General features: G+C 42.6%; 1 protein-coding gene across 1 annotated transcript in view; it reads right to left on the bottom strand.

The window, feature by feature from the left end:
- Nucleotides 1-544: 544 nt before the first annotated feature.
- Nucleotides 545-22,577, bottom strand: part of arid2 (AT-rich interactive domain 2) — a 71,153-nt gene continuing 49,120 nt past the window's right edge. The window contains exons 13-21 of the mRNA XM_062482835.1: nt 20,184-20,318; nt 19,743-19,933; nt 9,685-12,017; nt 9,361-9,524; nt 9,057-9,195; nt 8,660-8,742; nt 6,823-6,946; nt 6,095-6,186; nt 545-1,399 (exon numbers count right to left, since the gene is read on the bottom strand). Of these exons, the coding sequence (XP_062338819.1) occupies nt 1,288-1,399; nt 6,095-6,186; nt 6,823-6,946; nt 8,660-8,742; nt 9,057-9,195; nt 9,361-9,524; nt 9,685-12,017; nt 19,743-19,933; nt 20,184-20,318 (3,373 nt within the window). The 3' untranslated portion in view covers nt 545-1,287. The remainder of the gene's footprint in view (nt 1,400-6,094; nt 6,187-6,822; nt 6,947-8,659; nt 8,743-9,056; nt 9,196-9,360; nt 9,525-9,684; nt 12,018-19,742; nt 19,934-20,183; nt 20,319-22,577) is intronic.

Here is a 22,577-nt window from a genome sequence, read left to right as displayed (position 1 = left end):
ATTGTTATGTCTATGTATATCGCACATCCTACTGACACCGCAGAAATGAGGATGGGTGGGTTTCCCCGCTCGGATGCTAACACAACAAGCAGTCATAAATGTTACACATTACATCGTAGAGAGGACAGTCTGAGGACGTGAGCCGGAATGTGACATGGTATTAAGAATGAAAAAATAGTACAATAAAACTCCACACTATATTAAGATAGAAAAAAGTAGTGAAGAAAATATTATACCTGCACATAAAGAAAAGAACACAGGAGAAAACCTGTATAAAACTCCATGTATTTAAACCAATTTACAAATACAAAAAAATTTGGTACGCGCACTGTGCTCGTACATGACAAACGTTTACAGTGGATACATGTTAGGTTTTGTGTGTCTGTGTGTGTGTGTATATGTGTGTGTAAGGATACCTTCAATATTTCTTTTACAAAATGAACAGATATATTATTCCATACTCTTTCAGCCAGCAAAATGAGTTCTACAAGGTATTTTTATACAAAAAAAGTCACAGTTCCACAAAAAACTGCTTTACCCTTCCATACACTTTACAGCATCAGTACCTTTGCAGAAGTATTTACAGGTTTTAAGTACATTCATTCACTGCTGAGTATAGAATCACATTAGATACAAGTAACCAGGGATCATAAAAAAGCAAACAAAGAAAAACCATACTGTTAAATTCTACCAAAGTAATGCATCTATTACTCCACAGAGCAAGTTCTCCAGTGGCTGTATCGGCTTGAAAGAGGATTTTCTTTATATATATTCACAAATATTTACACAATTATTTTCATTAATTGTAAGGGTATTCATTTCAATAATAAATAAGTGAAAATATATCGACTCAAGTAAGAAAAACCAAGCTACCAAGTTCTAAACAAAAACAACAGCGCCAGTCACCTGCTGATGCTCCTCCAAGATGTGACCCATCTCCTTCTCTCACCCAACTCCCCATAAACCCATATCTTTCTGCCAACTCACACCAATTCCTTGCAAACAGTCCCAGGTTTACAAAAAATGTGCTCGTATTTAGTTTTTTTTGTCGTCCCTCATGGCAGCTGTCTATAAAGCTCCCCCTTTTGGGAGGCTGGTGGAAGACCCCATGGCAGTTTGTTGTGTGGAGTGGGGCAGAATAGGATTCGCGCACACAAGGTGGGTGTTAGGGAGGGGTAGCAGAGCGGTTTAGTTCCAGGAGACAGCTGCTGCCCTATCGTGTGCTCATTTTGCGGTGAGCATTTTCCCTCTTCTCTGATGATGGGTTGAGGAGTTGTCCCTTTAGCCTCAAGCCTGCAGCGAGCGCGTCAGTTCGTAAAGGCATTTGGCGAGCGTGGTGGAGACCTCCATGTTACTGAGTGCCAGCACAGAGAGGTGATTCTCATGCCTCTTTACTAACCTGGAAGGCCAAATGAAGGAAAGTGGACATGGATCAAAACAAACTTGTCTCTCGATATTTAAGGCATGACATCACAAGCGGAAAAAACATCCAGGTTTAGGCCATTACTTTTCTTTGAATTAAGAATAAAATATTAAAACATTGTTTAATTGTAGATTAATCATACATTTGCTGTTTCAACTGTATCATTAAAGATGCAATTGAGAGAATTAACAATTAGCAAATTTGTCATTTTCTTAACTCAAGCAATAATAAACGATCTGAATCCCTTCATCACCATCGTCAGTCATTCTCTAACCTTTAGTTTTGATGTATCTGCTATTTGACAATCCTGCACGCACGTCTTGGACATATAACCATTTATTTGCACAATTTACACATGTTTAACTACTTTTCACTTTGTAACTATGCTTTGCTTGGCCAAAGGGCACCGGAAGTAGCACTTAGCAGTACATTACTTGTCTATAAAGTCTGGAGAATTTCCACATGCTATGAAAAAATGTGTTTCTAGGTTGAGAGCTTGGATGACTGCAAATTTCCTTCTTCTAAATTCGGATAAAACCGAGGTTCAAATTTTCGGTCCTAAAAAATATAGAAATAATTTTTCCAATCTGACCTTAGACCTAGATGGCGTCAAAGTCTCTCAAAGCCAGCTAGTAAAAAATTTAGGAGTCACAATGGACCCAGACCTTTCGTTTGAGTACCATATTAAGCAAATTACCAGAACTGCATTTTTCCATCTACGTAATATTGCCAAAATACGAAAATTTCTCTCAAAGGATGATGCCGAAAAACTAATACATGCATTTGTTACGTCCCGATTGGACTATTGCAATGTGTTGTTCACTGGCCTCCCAATTACCCACCTAAAAAATTTACAGCGGGTGCAAAATGCTGCTGCTAGACTATTGACCAGAACAAGAAAGTTTGATCACATAACATCTACTCTTGTCTCTCTACACTGGCTCCCTATCCAAGCCAGAGCTGACTTCAAAGTTCTACTACTAACCTACAAATCTCTGCATGGATTGGCACCACTGTACCTCTCCGGTCTCCTTGCACCCTATTGCCCCGCAAGGACACTTAGATCTCAAGATGCCGGCTATCTGGTGGTTCCCAAAATTAAGAAAAAAACAGCTGGAGGTAGGGCGTTCTCATATAGAGCACCTCTTCTCTGGAACAAATTACCCGTCTCAATTAAGGAGTCTGATACTGTTTCGACATTTAAAATTAGGTTAAAAAACGTTATTGTTTAGTCAATTCTACGACTGTTAAAGGTAAGTATGTTACTAGTTGGAGGCAACGGGGGACGGGTTGTTTCCATCCTTATTCTATAAGTATAACTTATTTTAGAGTTCTCTTCCCCTGGAACAGATTTCATGTTCCAAATGAGGGGGGCTGTCGCTGTCTTGGTGTGTGGGGTTGCATCAAATTCCCCCTTTTTGCTCTGTTAAATTGCTGCACCAGTCCACACTTGACCGGTGGGGATCTCATTCTATTATGACTGTAACTGTTAGCTGCTCCTGGCATTCTCTAATCCCTGCTCTCCTCTCTCTGTCCCCCCCCACACACATCCCTTGTGGTGTGGGGGGTTTGAGTTGTCAGCACCTGCCTGGTCGTCGGTCAGCCAACACTGGACCTGGTCGCGAGTCTCCCGGTCCTGTCCTACATCTATAAAGTTGAACAATGGATTTTGGTGTTTTAAAAACCCATCAACACTGTATGACTATGTTTAGCCTGTGTTCTGCTCCTCTCTCTCACCAACCGTCTCTGGAGGAGGGGATCCCTCTCTGAATTGCTCCTCCCAAGGTTTCTTCCATTTTTTTCTCCTGTTGAGAGTTTTTTGGGAGTTTTTCCTTGTCTTCCTTGAGGGTTTAGGTTGGTTGAGGGGCAGTTCTATGGGCATATGTGAAGCCCTCTGTGACATGCTTGCATGTAAAAAGGGCTATACAAATAAATTTGATTTGATTTGATTACTTCAAGAGACACCAGCATATTGTTTTTGAGATCTCGCTGCATCACTGTTTGATGTTGCCCTTGTTTTTTCTGAACTGTACTATGTAATAGTTGTTGAGATGTTATCGCTACACTGTGGTTGACACATCGTACCTGGTAGTTTTAGGTAAATACAGATCGTTCCTCGACTCTGACCACCGAAATGGTAATAGAACTACGCACTTCTGATCCTTTCTGATTGACTTCCTGCAGGCGCTATTTGTATGTCACATTAAAACGCATCTTCTAAGTGAATAAAATGTAATTTGCTGTCAAATCACAGCCGTTTGAAACATTTGTGAAATTAGTTTGAGTTCTGTTAAAATTAATAATAAACTTCTGATCACTCCTTCATCCAATTCTCTGTGTCTCTCCCTCCAACTCTTCCTACCTCCCCACGTAACTTTCCGCCGCAACCTCCGCTCCCTATCCCCCTCCCATTTCTCCTCCATTGTAACATCCTCCCTCCCTCCCATTAACGAGTTTATGTGCCACCCCACTGACACTGCCACCAACACCCTGTTATCCACACTAACTGCATCACTCGACACTCTCTGTCCCCTGTCAACCAGGCCTACGCGATCTTCTCCCTCCTGCCCGGGGCTCACGGATGTGATTCGTGAAGAACGGTCCATCCTTCGGGCAGCTGATAGGAGATGGCGCAAGTCCAAAGACGGTCAGTACCTCGATAAGTATCACTCCCTCCTCAAATCCTTCTCTGCCCGCATAACTGATGCTAAAACCCACTACTTCCTGAACAAAATTAACTCTGCCTCAAACCCTCACAAACCTTTCTCTACCTTCTCCACCCTTCTTAACCCACTTCCCCCACCCTCCCCCTCCACCCTGACAGCAGACAACTTCTCCTCCTTCTTTGAGAAAAAAGTTGCTGACATTAGCAGTCGGTTCCCTGAACCCACCTTTCCTACCCAATCACCCTCTATGACTGACCCAACTAAATGTCTAAACTCTTTCTCTCCCCTGTCCGAGGCAGAGATCTCTGACCTCATTCTCTCTCATCGCCCCACCTCCTGTCCCCTTGATCCACTCCCCTCCCCTCTCTTTCAAACCATCTCTCCCTCCATCATAACTTTTCTTCTCCATGTCCTTAACTCTTCTCTTACTTCCGGCACTTTCCCCTCTGCCTTCAAACAGGCCAGAGTTAGCCCTCTACCCAAAAAACCCTCCCTTAACCCAGCCGTCCTCCAGAACTACAGACCAGTATCACTGCTACCCTTCTTTTCTAAAACAATTGAACGCGCTGTATCTAACCAACTGTCAAACTTCCTCTCTCAGAACAACCTGCTTGACCCCAACCAATCGGGCTTCAAGACTGGCCACTCCACAGAAACTGCCCTCCTGTCAGTCACCACTGCCCTCCAGTCTGCCAGAGCGGCTTCGAGGTCATCCGTCATCATTCTGCTGGACCTTTCTGCAGCGTTTGATACGGTTAACCATCAAATCCTGCTGGCCAGACTTTCTGAGATGGGCATCACTGGCACTGCACTTCAGTGTATCTCATCCTACCTGTCGGGAAGATCCTACCAGGTCTCCTGGGGAGGTAAAGTGTCAGGCCCCCGCCAGCTTTCCACTGGTGTCCCACAGGGCTCCGTCCTTGGACCCCTCCTCTTCTCCCTCTACACCACCTCGCTTGGACCAATCATCACCTCCCATGGCTTCTCCTACCACTGCTATGCTGACGACACGCAGCTGTACCTGTCGTTCCCCCCGACTGATCCGGGGATCTCAGCTAGGATCTAGGCCTTTCTCACAGACATCTCCGCCTGGATGACTGAGCACCACCTCCAGCTGAACCTCGCCAAAACAGAACTCATCATCCCGGCCAAACCCTCCATCTCCCACGATCTCTCAATCACCCTGGGATCGGCTACGATGACCCCTTCATCCTCTGCCAGGAACCTCGGGGTGACCATGGATGACGAGCTCTCCCTCACAGCCCACATTGCTGCGGTCTCCCGGTCGTGTAGATTCACCCTCTACAACATCCGGAAGATCAGGAGATACCTGTCTGAGCATTCCACCCAGCTGCTAGTCCAAGCACTTGTCCTCTCAAAGTTGGACTACTGCAACTCGCTGCTCGCCGGTCTCCCAGCATGCGCAACCCGCCCTATCCAGAGGATTCAGAACGCGGCGGCCCGTCTGGTCTTCAATCTACCCAGACGCTCCCATGTTACCCCGCTCCTCATCTCCCTCCACTGGCTTCCCATCACGGCCCGTATCAGATTCAAGACTCTGGTACTGACCTTCCGAGCGGTGAACGGGACTGCACCCGACTACATCAAGTCTCTCCTCCAGCCTTACACCCCCCCCCCCCCCCCCGCCACCTACGGTCTTCTTCTGACAACTGTCTGGTGCTCTTATGGTTCTTCCCTTTGGCACTTATTTGCTTTTCCACCATGTATGCTTCACGTTTTGGCTGCTCGCAATGTTTGGGGCTATCTCGTTGTTATGATCAGTGACCTATGCTCTTTTGTAAAGCTCTCTCTTGGAAGTCGCTTTGGATAAAAGCGTCTGCTAAATGCATAAATGTAAATGTAAACTGTATTTACTCGACTTTGTGGAACGATAGTGTACGCATACTTTCCATGGCACTTGTGAGACTTGTGAGCACCAATAACTTAACTAGACATCAACAGTATAGCAAAGATTTGAATAGCAACTTTGAGAGTGTCAACTTACTTCCGACCACAATCTGAATACTTTGCGATGTTCTTTAGAGTTAAGGCAGCAGTTAGTCTTATGTGTTTTGTCATTGGTCCCTCTTTTTCATCCTAAGAAAAGAAAAAAACATAGTTCATATTCACAAGAAATATTCCCAAGAACAATTAATGACCAATCTGTAAGAACTATGACAACAAAACAATTGATAGATTTGGCAAGGTCTGTCACCCATCTCTTGGCATTTACAGTGTCTTCAATACGGTGCTCTTAATTACTCTGGGACAGTGGGGAATATTTAGTGGATTAAAAGACAGCCAGTCCCCAAGTCTCTGAGATAGCACATCAGCATCTAACCATTGCTACTGTGCTTGGAGGTACAGTAGGTATGAATCACTATGTCAGAAGCTTCCCCTGACTTACTTTCCCCTATATATTCATGGAAAATTTTGTTTGATGTGAATACTCCATACTATGGAGTACAACACCGTACAAGTGTATACCAATTGATTGAACAATACATTTAATATTTAGACTGACAATGGTACCTGAATAAACTTGACTCTGGTTCAGTGATTTTTTTAAAATTACTATTAACTATCATAGCTTATTTAAAAAAACACACAAAAAACTATGTAACGGGATGTAATTTTGAAGGTAATTACAATGCTGTGAACTACTGTTATCCATGTAGGCTGTACATGAGAGCGCTTTTATGATAAAAGCTTTATGAAAAGAGTACAACTTACAGTGAAGTCTCTGAACACCAGGTTTCTAGAACCCCTGCGCAGGGCCATAAGAGCTGCACTCGGATGATTGACTATAGCTTTCTGAGCTCGCGGTGTTGGAGTGCTGCATGCTACTGACTGAGGCCTGCACAGCAACACAACACGTCCACAAAATCATGTTAGACAGTGAATAAAGTACATTAAATGATCAATAAGACACTTTGCAATTATTGCAGCTAAATATTTAAGAACCAGTGAGAAGCATTCAGATGAATACATTCAAAGGTGTTTTATTATTTGGATCTAGAATATAAATATTGGCAACATTATTATACAACAATACTACAATAAGTGCACATAATTACTATGCAAGTACAATGGGTTACTACAATGTTGTAGCAACAATGTTGGTTTTGCATAGCATAAGTGGATTTGGTAAAAGAGCAGTGGATAGTTTTGTTCCCAAAAGAATGTTAATATAACATTAATCTATACATGTTGAACAACATCAGCCCTTTAGCAAGCTTTTTAATTTGTGAACCCTTCTTAGATATAGATACACGTGGTATGGTAAGTTGATGATCAAGATCTCATGAAGACATCTTAGCTTGTATATGATTGAATGTGTTAGAAGACCAGTCAAAAGCTGTGGAAGAACAAAAACATAGTAACCAAAAATACTTATAAACAGGTATATATAAATAAATAAAAAAGGAAAATAGAAGCCTTATCCTCCATGGTCATCTTCTCCTCACAAGAGAGGTGCCATCTCTGGAGGGATAATGATTTGATGATCAGTGTTTCCCTCTAGGATTTTTTTCAGCAGCAGGGGGTTAAGTGCAGGAGGGGGGGGGGGAGACGACGACACACACTTACTTTTTAACATATTTATTGACTATATCTATTGAATGTATCTGTATTTAGAACCAACGTTTGCAGCTTGACAGAGCACTTAGATTTTTCAAAAAAGAGCTCCAAGGCTCTATCATACGGAAACTCCTCCAGAGGTGGCCCGTTGATGGTCAGTAGTACTAATACTCTAGTACTCCTGCCTATCTACTTTCTAATAATGTTACATTTGAGAATGCGTAACGTCAGGAAATTCTCCCACGTCAAATATTTTATCACAAAACCAGTACGAACATTAAAATATTGTAGCCACCAGTAACATTACATAACTAGAAGGCGTTTCCTTAAAAACTTTGCGGCTACGGTACAAGTACTGTAGCCTGAATTCAGGTAACATTACCTCAGTAAAAAAATGCGATCAGGAATATATACATGGTTGACAATTAGACTGGCTATATTTTACCTGTATTATTTTATGATTCATTGACTGCTAACGTCACTGTTAGAGCTATATATGAACATCAATAGGTAATGTTTATTTAAACTGTAAAATGTATGTACCTTTTTTCTTGTTCTCGGGTAGCTACTTAACTTAATCCGATCATCTAGGCTAGTTGTGACTTAATCCTACAGTAGTACTCTAAAAATCCTCAAATTTGTAGAGCTAGACTATAGTAACCATCTGAGGAGAAAACTGTATTCGCGCTGCTGTTAATTTGGTTGCCATGACTTCGCGAGTGAAGATCCAGATCCAGTTGCTCATCCTCAAAGTGGAGAGTGTAAGTGGGGACGCAAATGACCGTTCATTTGAGTTCCGTGGAGCGGACAGCTTCAAAGTAATTGCAACTTTATGAATAAAAGTTTTTATCTCTGAAGCAGTGGCACACCGCTACAGAATGCATATAGCGGAAACACTGCTGATTCTTTGTCTTTTGTGTAAGTGCTTGTACTTTCTTTGATCCTTTTCTATTTTGTTCAAATAAATGCACAAAAATGTACAAGTACATACTTGGAAGTTGTCTGATTGATGCCCTGTTTCTGTTCCTCCATTTTCATTGCTGCTAACAAGGCATCCCGAGAACAGTGCTTATCCTACAGGTGGATTGAGGTGAAACATTAAGCAGCATTATGCAGATGCACAAGACAAGACAAAACATCCGCCCCCCTCCCCCCCAATTTAAAAAAGTTGAAATTAGGTAATTGCCCACACCCTTTATATGAAAAACAGACAACTAATAGGACCATTTTCAACTTCAAATTTAACTTTTTCTTTCGACAATTTATTTGGCCATGCTCGTTAAATTCTTACAGTATGTTAATATGTTTTGCATGTCTCCACTAAAATGCTAATTGAACTGAGTCTATATTTCTTAACAACCCATAAATGGGTGGGAGTTTGGACTTGCCTGCAAGTGGGTTATGAAAGACAGTCTCTGCCGTGGAAAGGGTTCACATCCTTCCCATAGGCACTGGCCACCATACATGTCCTTACCGCCATGCTGGGTAGCTGCATGGTAGAAAACTTGTGATGGAGTCTCAAACCACCTGGAGGGAGAATAAAACGCACACACGTTTAGCGATGATTATACAATGTGTCAAGGGACTGAACAAAAGCCATGATTGCTATGCAAGACAATGTGAAACATGCACTGTATGTCAGGTTTGTATGTTTATGTTTCTTTTCCACTGTATGACCAGCATTAAACTCACCGTTTACATGATTGCCACAGACACTTGAAGTTTTGTCCTGATTTTCTGATCTGCTCTGAGGGACCTGGTGAGGCATGTCGTGGCAATATAGAAGAGTTCAATGTGGGGCTGCCTGTCTGATCAGTCTGCTGTATAGCAGGGGGTGAAGATGGCGTCATGCCAGGCTAAAGGAAAACATGTAAGCATTAGAAGACCAAGTTATACAAATACACTGTTAAAGATAAAAGCTACATGTATTTAGATTTATTTCTGAGTAGAGACTTTGCATAGACTTCTGACAAGAATACTGGGCTCATACTGCTTTACAACAAATATAGTACTCACCATGGTGCTGGCTGCCTGTGGGGGAGAGCAGTTTCTCTGATGTGTGGCGCTCTCTAATGCTACTTTGGCTACTGTGCTTGGGTCTGCTCCAGCAGGCACAGCCACCATGGTGGAGCTGCTTCCGGCATTGTTAGGGTCACTGATGGTAATAATACGTACCCCCACCTTGCTGGGGATACCTGAGGTTGTATTGTCCCGGTCATCATCCTCTGCCGGCCTCTTAGGTGCCCGTCCTTCAGCACTGCCTCCATTAGCCGGCACAGTCCGTAGCCCAGCAGGATTATGAGAGTTGACAGTGATGTTGGTAGGTGCAGCATTGGGAACCAGCTGTTGCCTTAGCGTGGGCACAGCAGCAGAGTTGAGCCCCAATGGCCCATTGGACAGTTCAACTGAACTTTTGTTGCACACCATTTGGGGCCCATTGGCCAGGCGTTCTACTGGCTCAGCTTTGGCAGTGTCCTGCTGGGGAGGTGGGGGCTGCTGGACAGTATCCTGCAGCTTCTGGGGAGAGGGCACCTCCCCGTTTCCGAAGTGTTTGGAAGCGATGTGATTTGGAATGATTCTGTTAAAGTGGGTTCCAGCATTAGAGGCATCCCCCCGATCAAGGTCACAAACCCCATTGACAAGAGTCTTTTTGGGGTCAGTATGTCCCTCCTGCAAGTCCTGCTGCCTCCCATTGGTGGGGAAGACCTCGCTAGCTGGCCCGTTAACCACCCCCTGGCTGTTCCCTGAGTAGTACGGAGGTAAACTAGAATCTACACACTTCCTTCCATTTAGCAGCTTGGTCCCTGCCAGGTCCCCGTTGCTCGTTTTTCCAGCTGGAGCTCCCCCTTCTGCCAGTGATGAATTCTCCATCACTTCAATTTTGCGCTCATGGATGTGCAGCCCTGTGGCGTCTTTGGCCTCCTCCTCTTTCTGGCATATGATCTTGTCACCCCTGAGGGGTGGTGGTGGTCCCCCTGTTACACTCCCCGTTTGGTGCGGTAGAAGCATGCCGGGAGTGACAGCACCCTGGCTGACCGTGGCGGCTGCCGCAGAGGTGGTGAAGCTCGTGTTGGGCACCACAGTAAAAGTGACCTGGCCCCCAGGTGCTGGGGCCTGGATGATTGTGGCTGAGCTGCTGGTAGAGAGGAGTTGTCCTGGTAGAAGCTGGACTGTCTGGAGGGCACCCTGGGCCTGGATCGAGCCAGGCACCAATTGAACATTGAGCTGCTGAGGTTGCTGGTACAGCACCTGGGGACTTGATGCTCGAGTGCTGGTGGGAGGGGGTACTTGCGGTGCGGGGAGAATAAGCTTCCCTCCCGGTGTGGAGGGCCCTCGCTTTGGAAGCAGTAACTGTTTGATCAAACTGGACTCAGTGGAGGTAGGCTGGGCAGGAGGTGGCTGAGGAGACAGAGGAAGGGGTTGAGGGTGTATCTGCTGCTGCTGATGTTTAACTGATGACATCTGGCTGACAGGAAGATGACTCTGGACCTGGGCGATGGGTGTGGGAGGAGGGAAGGATGAGGGGTTGGAACTAGTTCCGGGCTGCCCTGCTAGCTGGATAGTCTGGGCACCAGGCATTACAGAGGGATTGCCAAGCACGATCTGGTGGATAGCTGGGTTGTATGTTGGGCTGTGTTGCGCATTGGGGTTAATGATGACAACACTGGACTGCTGGGGCTGGCCAGGAGTGGCTGTTGTAGACATGGATCCGCCATCCTGTGATGGAGCTGGTTTGGGGGCTATATTTTGAAAAGTGACCCGGGAACCCTGGGTATTGGGTACACCTGCAATGGTAAACACCTGACCTCCTCCCATCTGGAAGTTTTGTAGCGTCGAAGAGGGAACTGACACACCTGGGCCATAGTGAGGAGTTGCTGAGTGTCCAGTTGTGTCCTGCTGAAGTCCTGATTGAACTGTCAGGGGAGGTGTATGAGGTGCAGGTGGGCGCTGGGCCATGGGAGGACATGAGCCCTGCACCCTCGCTGAGAGGATGTGGCCCTGTGGTACTTGCTGAATCAGCGTCACCGGGGTACCAGGAGGGAGGACGGGGCCGGATTGGTGGCCTAAATGCGGCTGCTGCGGTTGTGGAGAGGGGAAGTGGTTTTGAATGACAGGTGAAGACGGGATAGAACTTTGCATCATTGCTGATTTAAGGATATCCCTAGAGTGGGCCTGCTGCTGGACCATGATGAGAGAGTTGTGATGTAGCTGCTGCTGAGGGAGCCTGGGAACAGTTGTCTGAGCCATGTGTGGTACTTCTGGAGTGGGAGAGGCCACCTGTGGAGAAGCCCCACTGGCATTAAGGCTGGGGATAGGGGGCTGTGCAAACTGGAGTCCAGGAGGTAAGCCTAATTCAAGGAAAGAAAGAGATACAATAAAACATTCGATTTCAGTTTCAACTCTCACAACATACTTAATGATACATTGACAGCATTTACCCATATCCTAAGAATGCAGTAATAAAGGTCTGTCTTTCTGAAGCTTATTTGTAAAAGCATTAACACGTGCATAGTTTTCAGTTTAAGTAAAACCTACAACAGTGCACATGTACCAGGGTTTTTCCTGCCTAGAGAATTAAGCCCGCCTCCGTCAAAGTTTGTGCTGCCTCCAGCTCTCTACAAAACTCAGACGGGTGAAAACAGTATTTTCTAACAAGCGTTGCTATTGGTGGATTTATTTTATTTATAACTACAATTGCGGCATTACGCCGATGTGGTGGAGCTGTATCGTAATAAGCACAGTACACTGGGAAAAGCGCTGCCAAAACTGCCAGAGGAAAAGAATAGCGTATTTTTTTCTCCTAGAATGTTTCAGGTGCCGCCCTGATATTTCATGGTTGTTCATACAGGTGAATATTGTGTCTTCTGCATCCAAGCTAGTCTGATTTCATAACAAGGTTTCCTAAATTAACATTACATCCCATCAGTGTAATGTTTGAGAGAGTTTTGCTTTGTTTAGCTAGCGGCATAAATTGAAAAACAGTCAGTTGATTGAGAGATGCTCACAAGTTTCTTTAACATCTTCTGATCATATATATATAATATTTAGACACTCAAACGATTGAGAACACTATCACAATTCATGTACAGTATGTATAAGAATACACAGTATGTAAAAACATTTATACAAATAAAAGGTTAATAAACTTGTGCGCAACAGATATTTGTTAAAGACATTGTTGCAAGGTGGCCTACGATGGACCAGGAGGCCTTGGACTACAAGGAGTTCATGAAGAGGTTTTATAAAATAAAAATAGAGGCTGAAATGTTTTGCTTCTGAACAGCGTAGGGGAAAACAATGCCATGTTCAACTATCCTGTAACAGAGCAACATATTGCAGGTTATGAAATGTGTAAACTAAAGTTTATTTATATTAAATAAAATACGCTTCAACTTGACAATTGTCATGTTATCATAATTATTAGAATGAATAATTTCTACTTGTAAAGTGTTTGCTTGAGCCAGTTGAAGGCATGGTACACATGTATGTGTTCACATAATCAGGATGTTACCACCTAATTTTAAGACAGAAAAACCCTCTGTTTTAGAGGGTTAAACTGCATGTATTCCAATATACTTGTAATCCCAACTACATTGCTTGTGGTTGGGATGTCTCGATCTGATCTCCAAGATCGGGGTCAAGGCATTTTTTACTTTTGCTTTTGTATTTGTTAGATAGGTTGCTGCAAGCATTGTTTAAACTGAAATACCCTGACATCTACAGAAAATGTATTTAAGAAAAACTACACCCAGGAAATTTAAGGACAAGTTGTTAACCATCTGTCTAACTTTGTAAAGAAATGCAATGGAATGAAGGAATAGTTTTAATGAGCATAAACTTAAGCCCAGCACGCATCACACAGACATCTACATGTACAAAAACATGTATGATTTTGTTGGGTTTCTGCTCATGTTGGTGTGGAGGGTAATAAGAAAGCAGATGAGATTGCAAAGACAGCGTTGAAATTAAATTATGACGAAAGATGATTGTTTATATCAGCAATTTACGGAACTATCCCAAAAATATTGCCGTATATTAAAAAAAGGGAAATTTACATTTTGGATCATAACACGGTACAGGTCGACTCAATAATAATTTACTTACATCGTGATCAAATACTTCATTGAGGCATCTCTTATTTTAGGTAAATCAGTATGCAGGACTACTCGTTTCATCATACATCAGAAATATACAGTACAATGCAGAACCATAGGAAAAATGTATTAAACGGAACGCTAAAGGAATTTGGATTGACTGTTTAATCCATGTTCAGTGGTGGAAAACGTGATGTATGGTATTTTGGTATTCTCTGTGACAACTACTTATCTGTGGCTTTTGAACGTCACTTTCAACATTTTAATATGGTTTCGTTTTTTATGTATTCATTAATCTACACTCAATTAATGGCCAAGTGCAAATTAATTAAAAATCTTGGGATTAAATCTTTCATCCCAAGTGTTAGAATCAGAATTCGGTTTATTCGCCATGTATGTTATACAAACACGGAATTTACTGTGGCGGGAGGGAGGTGCAAAACACTAAACATATACGAATCTTAAATTAAGTAAAAGTACAAAAGTTTAACTATTTCTAATAACTAAAAAATCTAAGAATACAACAATTTAAATATAAAATAAAATATATATAAAAATAAGAATAAGAATGAGCAGCGTGAGTGGTCAACATAGTGCAATCGGATACTGAGGTAAGGTGGCTTGTGCATACTGTAATTGCCATTAGATGGACTTATAATAGTTAAATAAGTGAATGAATGTCAATGGGAGTCCTTGGCCTTGTTGAAGAGGCCAGTAGCAGATGGAAAGAAACTGTTCTTATGGCGTGAGGTTTTGGTCCTGATGGACCGCAGCCTTCTGCCAGAGGGGAGTAGCTGGAACAGGGAGTGACCAGGGTGGGAGGGGTCGGCCACAATATTCCTCGCACGCCTCAGGGTCCTCGAGGTGTGCAGGTCCTCGAGGGTAGACAGATTGCAGCCGATCACCTTCTCAGCAGTGCGGATGATACGCTGCAGCCTGCTCTTTTCCTTGGCAGTGGCAGCAGCGTACCAGACGGTGATAGAGGAGGTGAGGATGGACTCAATGATGGCTGTGTAGAAGTGCACCATCATCGTCTTTGGCAGGTTACATTTCTTCAGCTGCCGTAGGAAGTACATCCTCTGTTGTGCTTTTTTGGTGAGGGAGCTGATGTTCAGTTCCCACTTGAGGTCCTGGGAGAGGATGGTGCCCAGAAAGCGGAAGGACTCCACAGTGTTGACTGGGGAGTCGCACAGGGTTATGGGGGTGAGTGGGGCTGTATTCTTCCTGAAGTCCACAACCATCTCCACTGTCTTAAGACCATTGAGCTCTAAGTTGTTCTGGCTACACCAGGTCATCAGGTTGTCAGCTTCCCACCTATAGTCAGACTCATCCCCGTCAGAGATGAGCCCAATGAGGGTGGTGTCGTCCACAAACTTCAGAAGTTTGACGGACGGATGGCTGGAGGTGCAGCTGTTGGTGTACAGGGAGAAGAGCAGAGGGGAAAGGACGCAGCCCTGAGGAGATCCGGTGCTGATGGACCGGGAGTCAGAGACTTGTGTTCCCAGCTTAACGCACTGCTTCCTGTCAGACAGGAAGTCTGTGATCCACCTGCAGGTGCAGGAGGCGGGGATGATGGTGTTGAAGGCAGAGCTGAAGTCCACAAACAGGATCTGGCATAGGATGCTGGGGAATCCAGGTGCTGTAGGGTGAAGTGGAGGGCGATGTTAACGGCATCATCCACAGATCTGTTGGCTCTGTAGACAAACTGCAGTGGGTCCAGGAAAGGGTCTGTGATGGCTTTGAGGTGTGCCAGCACAAGGCGCTCAAAAGACTTCATTACCACAGAGGTCAGGGCGACGGGTCTGTAGTCAGAGTCCTGTTGGCCTTGTCTTTTTGGGCACAGGGATGATGGTGGAGGACTTGAGACAGGCTGGCACATGGCATGTCTCCACGGAGGTGTTAAAGATGTAGGTGAACACCGGAGACAGCTGGTCAGCGCAGTGCTTGAGGGTGGCAGGAGAGACTCACCTGCCACCTGCCGCCAGTGTTGGAATACAGCAGTCCTCACAGAAGCTGATGTATGATGTCAAAGCCTCTGTGAGTTCATCCAGACTATTGGAAGCAGTCATGAACATACACTACCGTTCAAAAGTTTGGGGTCACCCAGACAATTGTGTTTTCCATGAAAACTCACACTTTTATTTATCAAATAACTTTCAAAATGAATAGAAAATATAGTCAAGACATTTACAAGGTTAATTATTATTATTAGAAATAATTATTTTTATTTGAAATATACATTTTGTTCTTCAAACTTTGCTTTCGTCAAATAGTGCTCCATTTGCAGCAATTACAACATTGCAGACCTTTGGCATTCTAATTCTAATCCTTCTAATCATCCATTAGTCTTCTAAGGCAATTAGCCAACACAATGTACCATTCGAACACATACAGTAATAGTTGCTGGAAATGGGCCTCTATACGCCTATGCAGATATTTTATTAAAAACCAGACGTTTCCACCTAGAATATTCGTTTACCACATTAACAATGTATAGTGTATTTCTGATTAATTTAACGTTATTGGATTGGAAAAAACAGTGCTTTTCTTTGAAAAATAAGGACATTTTTAAGTGACCCCAAACTTTTGAACGGTAGTGTATCCCAGTCAGTACAGTCCAAGCATGCCCACAGATCCTCCATAGCCTCACTGGTCCACTGTTTTGATGTCCTCACAACAGGTTTACAGAGCTTTAATTTCTGCCTGTATGCAAGAATCAGATGGACCATGGTATGGTCAGAGTGACCCAGTGCTGCACGAGGGACGGCGTGGTAGGCTCTACTGACTGTAGTGTAGCAGTGATCCAGAGTGTTCTCTTCTCTGGTTGGGTATTTGATGAATTGTCTGTATTTAGGGAGTTTGTGGCTGAGATTACCTTTGTTAAAGTCGCCGAGTACGATAACAAGGGAATCCGGGTTTGCTCGCTCCACACTCAGAATCTGGTCGGCGAGCATGCGTTTAGGTGATCAGATACAGAAATGGCGCATCATCCACCAAACCATGTTATCAGTGATTTCCTCACTGCTTCCAATACATTTGGACCCTCCATTAATTTATTTTATTTTATATATTTCCCCTAAAATATCTGGCCTTGACAATACTGACTGAAATCATATTTCTGTTTAAATCTCTATTTTTGGGGGTAAAGAATATATTGTGCTTATTAAAGTTATGCATTGTGCTTATTAAAGTTCTGTCTTATGAACTTAGAAGTGTGCTCAGGCTTAAGCATTGTGTCTCACACAGGGCGGGGGGAGTTAGGGGTGCGGGCGGAGAAAGAGGAACAATCCAGACGAGTTTCGACCACAGAGTGTGGGGAAAAAGGCTGTATTTTGTGTCTATCTCTTCATTTTCAGAAACAACCTTGAAACCGGGTGGAGACGGCACCCGAGCAGGTGGGACGCGTAGGCAAGAACAACTCCCTGCTGCACAGGAGAACAAGCTCAACCCTCTTCTTGTGTTTTTTGTTTTATTGCACTGTATAATATATGCTGGGGCAGGGACATATAGTTAGTTGGACTTTGTGAACCCAAACTCTTTTGTGGGTAGGAAAACGTAAACAACCCCAGAGCTCTGTACTTGTTGATTTCCAACTGCTGCATTAAAGCTGATATTATCGTACCTCTGCGACTCCAGACCACTCTTTCTAGAATACAGACTTGTGTCATTGAATACCATCATTACATATTGGAATAGACAACTAAATTAAATCCTTCAGGGGCCAAGCAGCGAAGCTGCAAAGCAACCTTAAGTGTTTCTATCTTTCCTTATTATTAGGGTTCCTCCGTTAGGAGAGAGACTATTGTTATTGTTAGTATCACGGTTGTTCCAAGGGAGTCAATGGCAGTGTATCATCATCAGAGCCACCCTCACTCAAATCATCACTGGAATTTTTATTTTCAAAACTGTTTGTCCGGTACAGCCAATCAAAATTGGCAGCAAAGCAACCAAACAGAAAGTTGGGTCATATCTCAGCAAATCTTTGAGATATCAACATCAAACTTGGTATGTCACGAGGAAGACACAACAACATGTTACCATGTACAAAGGCAACTTAACATCTCCAAATATGATTGAAATAAAGGAAATCTGATTTATCGCTAATGTTAAAATAATGCTTTAAGCATCCGACGGTCAAGAACTGATACTCTGATTCAATCACAAGTTCATATGAAGACTCTTGACAATTTTTAGTACACAAATCTGAGAAAGGTTGAATGCAAGATGAAAAGTAGACTTATTGTGCATATGTGCATATTTGAAATATGCACAATCTTTGTTCTTTCACATATATATTATTTATTATTATTATTTTTGCCCCCCTAAGGATCCCTCAATATTTGGACTACATAGACAACGTTGGTGTCAAAATGTTCGTCTTGGTCACGATTGCGTTGCTTCTGTTGGGATTTACGTTCCGTTGCACGGTTTATGTTTGAATTAAGTTTTTGTGGCAAAAAGTGCCTTGTGCCAACGAAGGTTGTGTGCACCACACAACCGTGACAATTTGTGAAGAATTAAAAAAAAACTTAAAAATCAGCCATTGCTCCAAATGTCTTGAAATGTTGTCTGTATCATGTCAATTTTGGAAAAGTTTGCAATGTTGAGGAGGAACCCACCATTACTGCCTGCAGTTATATATAGTAAGATTCCTCCGTCAGGAGGAAACCTGTTGTTATTGTTAGTTTTATATTATTAGGATTCCTCCGTCAAATTAGCAAAGGATTGTACTGTACAGCCAAAGTTCAACCAGCCAAAAATCAAAGTTGGCAATGAAGCCTCCAAAATGGAAGCAAGGTCCTTTTCCCAGCAGACCTTTGCTGCATTGACCCCATCCTTGGTACATGGACTTGGGACCCCGTTCTAAAGATTTCCCAAAAGGTTTGTGCAATTTGACCTCTAGGCGGCAGTGCAAAAAACAAAGATTTGGCATGGGTCATCTTCAGACCAACCCTCACAAATGTTATCACACGTTTTTTTGATTTTCGAAACCGTTTGCCTGCAGTGCCGCCAAACAGGAAGTTAGGTCGTATCTCAGAAAATCTTTAATGAATTCACACCAAACTTGCTACGTGTACTCGGAACCCTGTTCCGTGGATGTCTAAAATGTTTTTCGGCATTTAACCTGCTTGGCCCCCTCATTGCTGCTTGCCGCTATGTTTTTATATGAAGTTGCCATGGTTTCTCACCACATACTGTAGTGTCCTCTTCGTGTGTGGCCCATATCAAGTCCATAGGTCAACGGGGCATTGATTTATGGACACATGAAGTATGTGCAACAGTTAACAATATATAAATATTTCTGCCGTTTTGTATTTGATTCCTTATCCATTATCACCCTGTCTCTCCCTATAGGAGTCCCTATTAGTAGGATTCTTCCCTGACAGTGGAATCCTATTATTACTAACAATAACAATAGGCTTACTCCTGACAGAAGAATCCAAAATATTGTCCACAAAGACACAACAAGTGTCTAATGTGTGTTCATTCCGGAATGGACTCGTCTGTACCTGCCAATGATGGTATTACTGACATAGACGTTGTGTGGCAACTGTAATTGGTTGTCTTTTATTTACTTGACCAGTTAGCATGCCACTCAAAAAGTATAAGGCAAGAAAATGTAATCTAGTCTGCTTCTTGTAAACCATTGAAGTCTACAAGTATTTCATGCTTTGGTTAAAAAAAAAAAGTTTAGAATGAGTAATCGTCCATACATTAGTCCTGAAGAGTAAGTTTTCAAGTATACATCCTATATTAGTTAATATATGCTATGTATTGTCCAAGTATAAATACATTTGCCTGTAATTTGAAATTGTCAATAATCGGTTATTGGCTGTGCCTCCGAATAAGAGTAAAAAATCCAATATCGGTCAACCTCCAATAGTTAGTACATAGTATGAATTCTGAGATTACTTATTAAGCATTATCAAGCGAAGACTGTAGTAATCAAACCAAGTATGAGTCATATTTAATTCCTACCCGAGGGGGGCTGTTCGACAGGGCCCTCATGTCGATGTCCCAGTGGTGGTGCATTATTGGGTTGCTGCTGGTAATACAACTGGATGGGCAGTGGGATTGCCCGCCGCCTCACCCCCATGACCAGTATATGGACCGGTGAGTTTGGCTTAGGGTCATCTTGCCTCTTTACTGTGTGGTTTGGGAAGATGGTCCTAGGATGTCAATTTAAGGGAGAATTAAAAGTGTGATGAAAACATTGGTACAATTTATCTTAATCCAGTCAAACACAAAAACTGTTCATAATCAAAACAAATACAGATTTTAGAATGCACTACTGAAGCTTAGACAGTATGCATTAAAGCCAGAAAGGAAGTACAACAAAGGGATGCGATATCCAACAATGCCATTTGTAGCATAAAAAATATTTTATGAGGGTATTGACATTATTCTAAACAAACTTACCGTAGACATTTGAGGAAGCTAGAAGAAGTCAGGATGCCACCACGTCCCATCTTACTACAGATGGCCAAGTACTCAGAGTACATGTCTGATCGAGACACAGAGCTGTCCGGGTTGGCCTCAAAGTGTGCATTCATCCTGTCCAAAAACAGAAGCAAAAGTAAAAGACACTAGCAAACTAGAGAGGGTACAATTTCTGGGGAAATTGTAGGGTATGCTTGCTTGCGTCGCTTCAGATGGGTCCGTTTATTAGGGTTCCTCCGGCAGGAGGAAACCTATTGTTTTTGTTAGTATTCTTATTATTAGGGTTCCTCCGGTAGGAGGGAACCTATTGTTATTGTTGGTATTCTTATTATTATTTTTCTTCTCCTTGCGCCCCAATATCTCAAAAATTCCCTCATCATAAATTTTCTAATTTGGCACATTGATACTACATCCAAGTGGGTACCCCCACACCAAATATGGGCCACATCGGACCATAGGGGGCGCCACAGGCCACGCCCAAAAGTCCGATTTTCAAAGTGATGGCATTTCCACCCCATTGCTCCAATTCTTCTGAAACTTGGTGTGCATGCCTCATTTTTCATGAGGAACAAAAAAGCCTCAAGGACCCATAAGGTCCGCCATGATGGATTTTCCTGTACTGTGATAATTTGGGAAAACCTTCAAAATTCCTCTTCTCTTGAACCAAAGGTGAAATTGACTTGAAATTTGGTACAGATATGTATCATTGACGTATTTAAAAACGTTACTTAAGGCAATTGAATCAAGTACAAAATGGCTGAAATGGGTGTATTTATGTAAATGTCCACATTGCCTCAATATGTTTGTGTCACTAAATCAAATGTATTTTTGAAGGATGGTTCAAACCTAATAAGCTTTAAGGTGACATGCCTCTGAAGTACCATGCAAAGTTTCACCTTGATATGTCAAATTATGACTGAATTACAGCTGTTTGAACTTGGACCAAATCTGACAATGCTCGCCATTGGAGAAACAGCTTTTTTTTTAAACCAAAACCAGTCAGAGGCATAGTTTTTATTTTTTTATTCTGACAAAACAGTTTCTAGTCTTCCGATCAATCCTCCGGTTGTAAAAACATAGCAATGTGTGTTTATTTGAGCCCATCACAACACTCCGATCATCTGTTTAGCGAGACTGTGTAAACCACTGCAAAACAAGCCAGGTTCACCACAGTAGCTAGCTACTTGTAGTCTACGCATGGTAGAGATAACTCTAATGGTTATCTCTAATGAAGTAAATTGATTGTTCAGGTGGATCCCTTGCCTGTTGCACAAATTCATTTCAGTAACCTAAGCCAGGACACATCCCCACTGATGCTTGGCATGATTTGAAATTCCCTTCCATGACAAGTTATGGCACTCCAAACAACCTTTTTAAAAAACTATGAGTAAGTTATTCTTTACAGCAGCAACCCAGTCATCCTGTTTTTATAGGAAATGTACAAGCAGTTTCAACTTAGGCTGAATCTAACAACGCTTACCACAGGAGAAACAGCTTACTTTTTTATACAGTAACTGAACATGACAATATTCAACACTGAGAATAGCTCAATGGGCTGGGATGGTGACCTGTAAAGTATAAGGTCGTAGGTTGGAATCCAGCCATAGTCTTTTGGCCTGTCATAATTTTGATTATCTGTTCAGTTCAACAGGATGACATCATCAAGTACCACAACAATTTCACCTTGGTATGTCAAAATATTATTGAATTAGAGCAGTTTCAACGCTAGCTGAATCTAACAACGCTTACCACAGGAGAAAAAGCTTACTTTTTTATACAGTAACTTTTATACAGTAACTGAACATGAAGTAGTTTTGCTCTCTTGTTGTCCAACTCTCGATCTTCTATAGTGTACATGTTTATAATATTTTGCGGAGGAACCCGCATCGCTGCTTGCAGCTATATTTAACTGTAATTTTGACAACTGTTATTTCTGTATATTATAGATAAAAATGCGTAATTATTATTTATGCCAATTAAATAGATTCAAAAGCATACATTTGTTGCTGCTCATTTACAATTCAAAATACTAAAAGTGAAGTGTTATCACTATTTCCCCAAGAGGGAATAGTGATAAGCTATAGCAGCCTCAGTTGAAAAGTTGGATCTAACAAAGATATTGGGCAATCCGGTGTAAAAATGGTCCTAACCTCTATGACTTAAACGTCCCTTAAGTTTTTCCCTTCTACTGATATTTTCAAGCATTTAGCCTACTCATATTGTATTCATTCATTAAGAATCCCCTTCGTAACAAGCTGAACCCCCTTTGAAACAAACTATTCTAACAATGTTGTCACCGGCAGTATTTCAGATGGAATCACGATTCAAACAGTACCATCTGCTAACTGAAAATATGCAAAAACGTAAATAAGC

This window comes from Osmerus eperlanus, chromosome 17 (assembly GCF_963692335.1).
Source record: "Osmerus eperlanus chromosome 17, fOsmEpe2.1, whole genome shotgun sequence".
Taxonomy (NCBI): Eukaryota; Metazoa; Chordata; class Actinopteri; order Osmeriformes; family Osmeridae; genus Osmerus; species Osmerus eperlanus.
The sequence above is the reverse complement of the archived record's forward strand: the minus strand, read 5'-3'. Positions and strand labels throughout refer to the sequence as shown.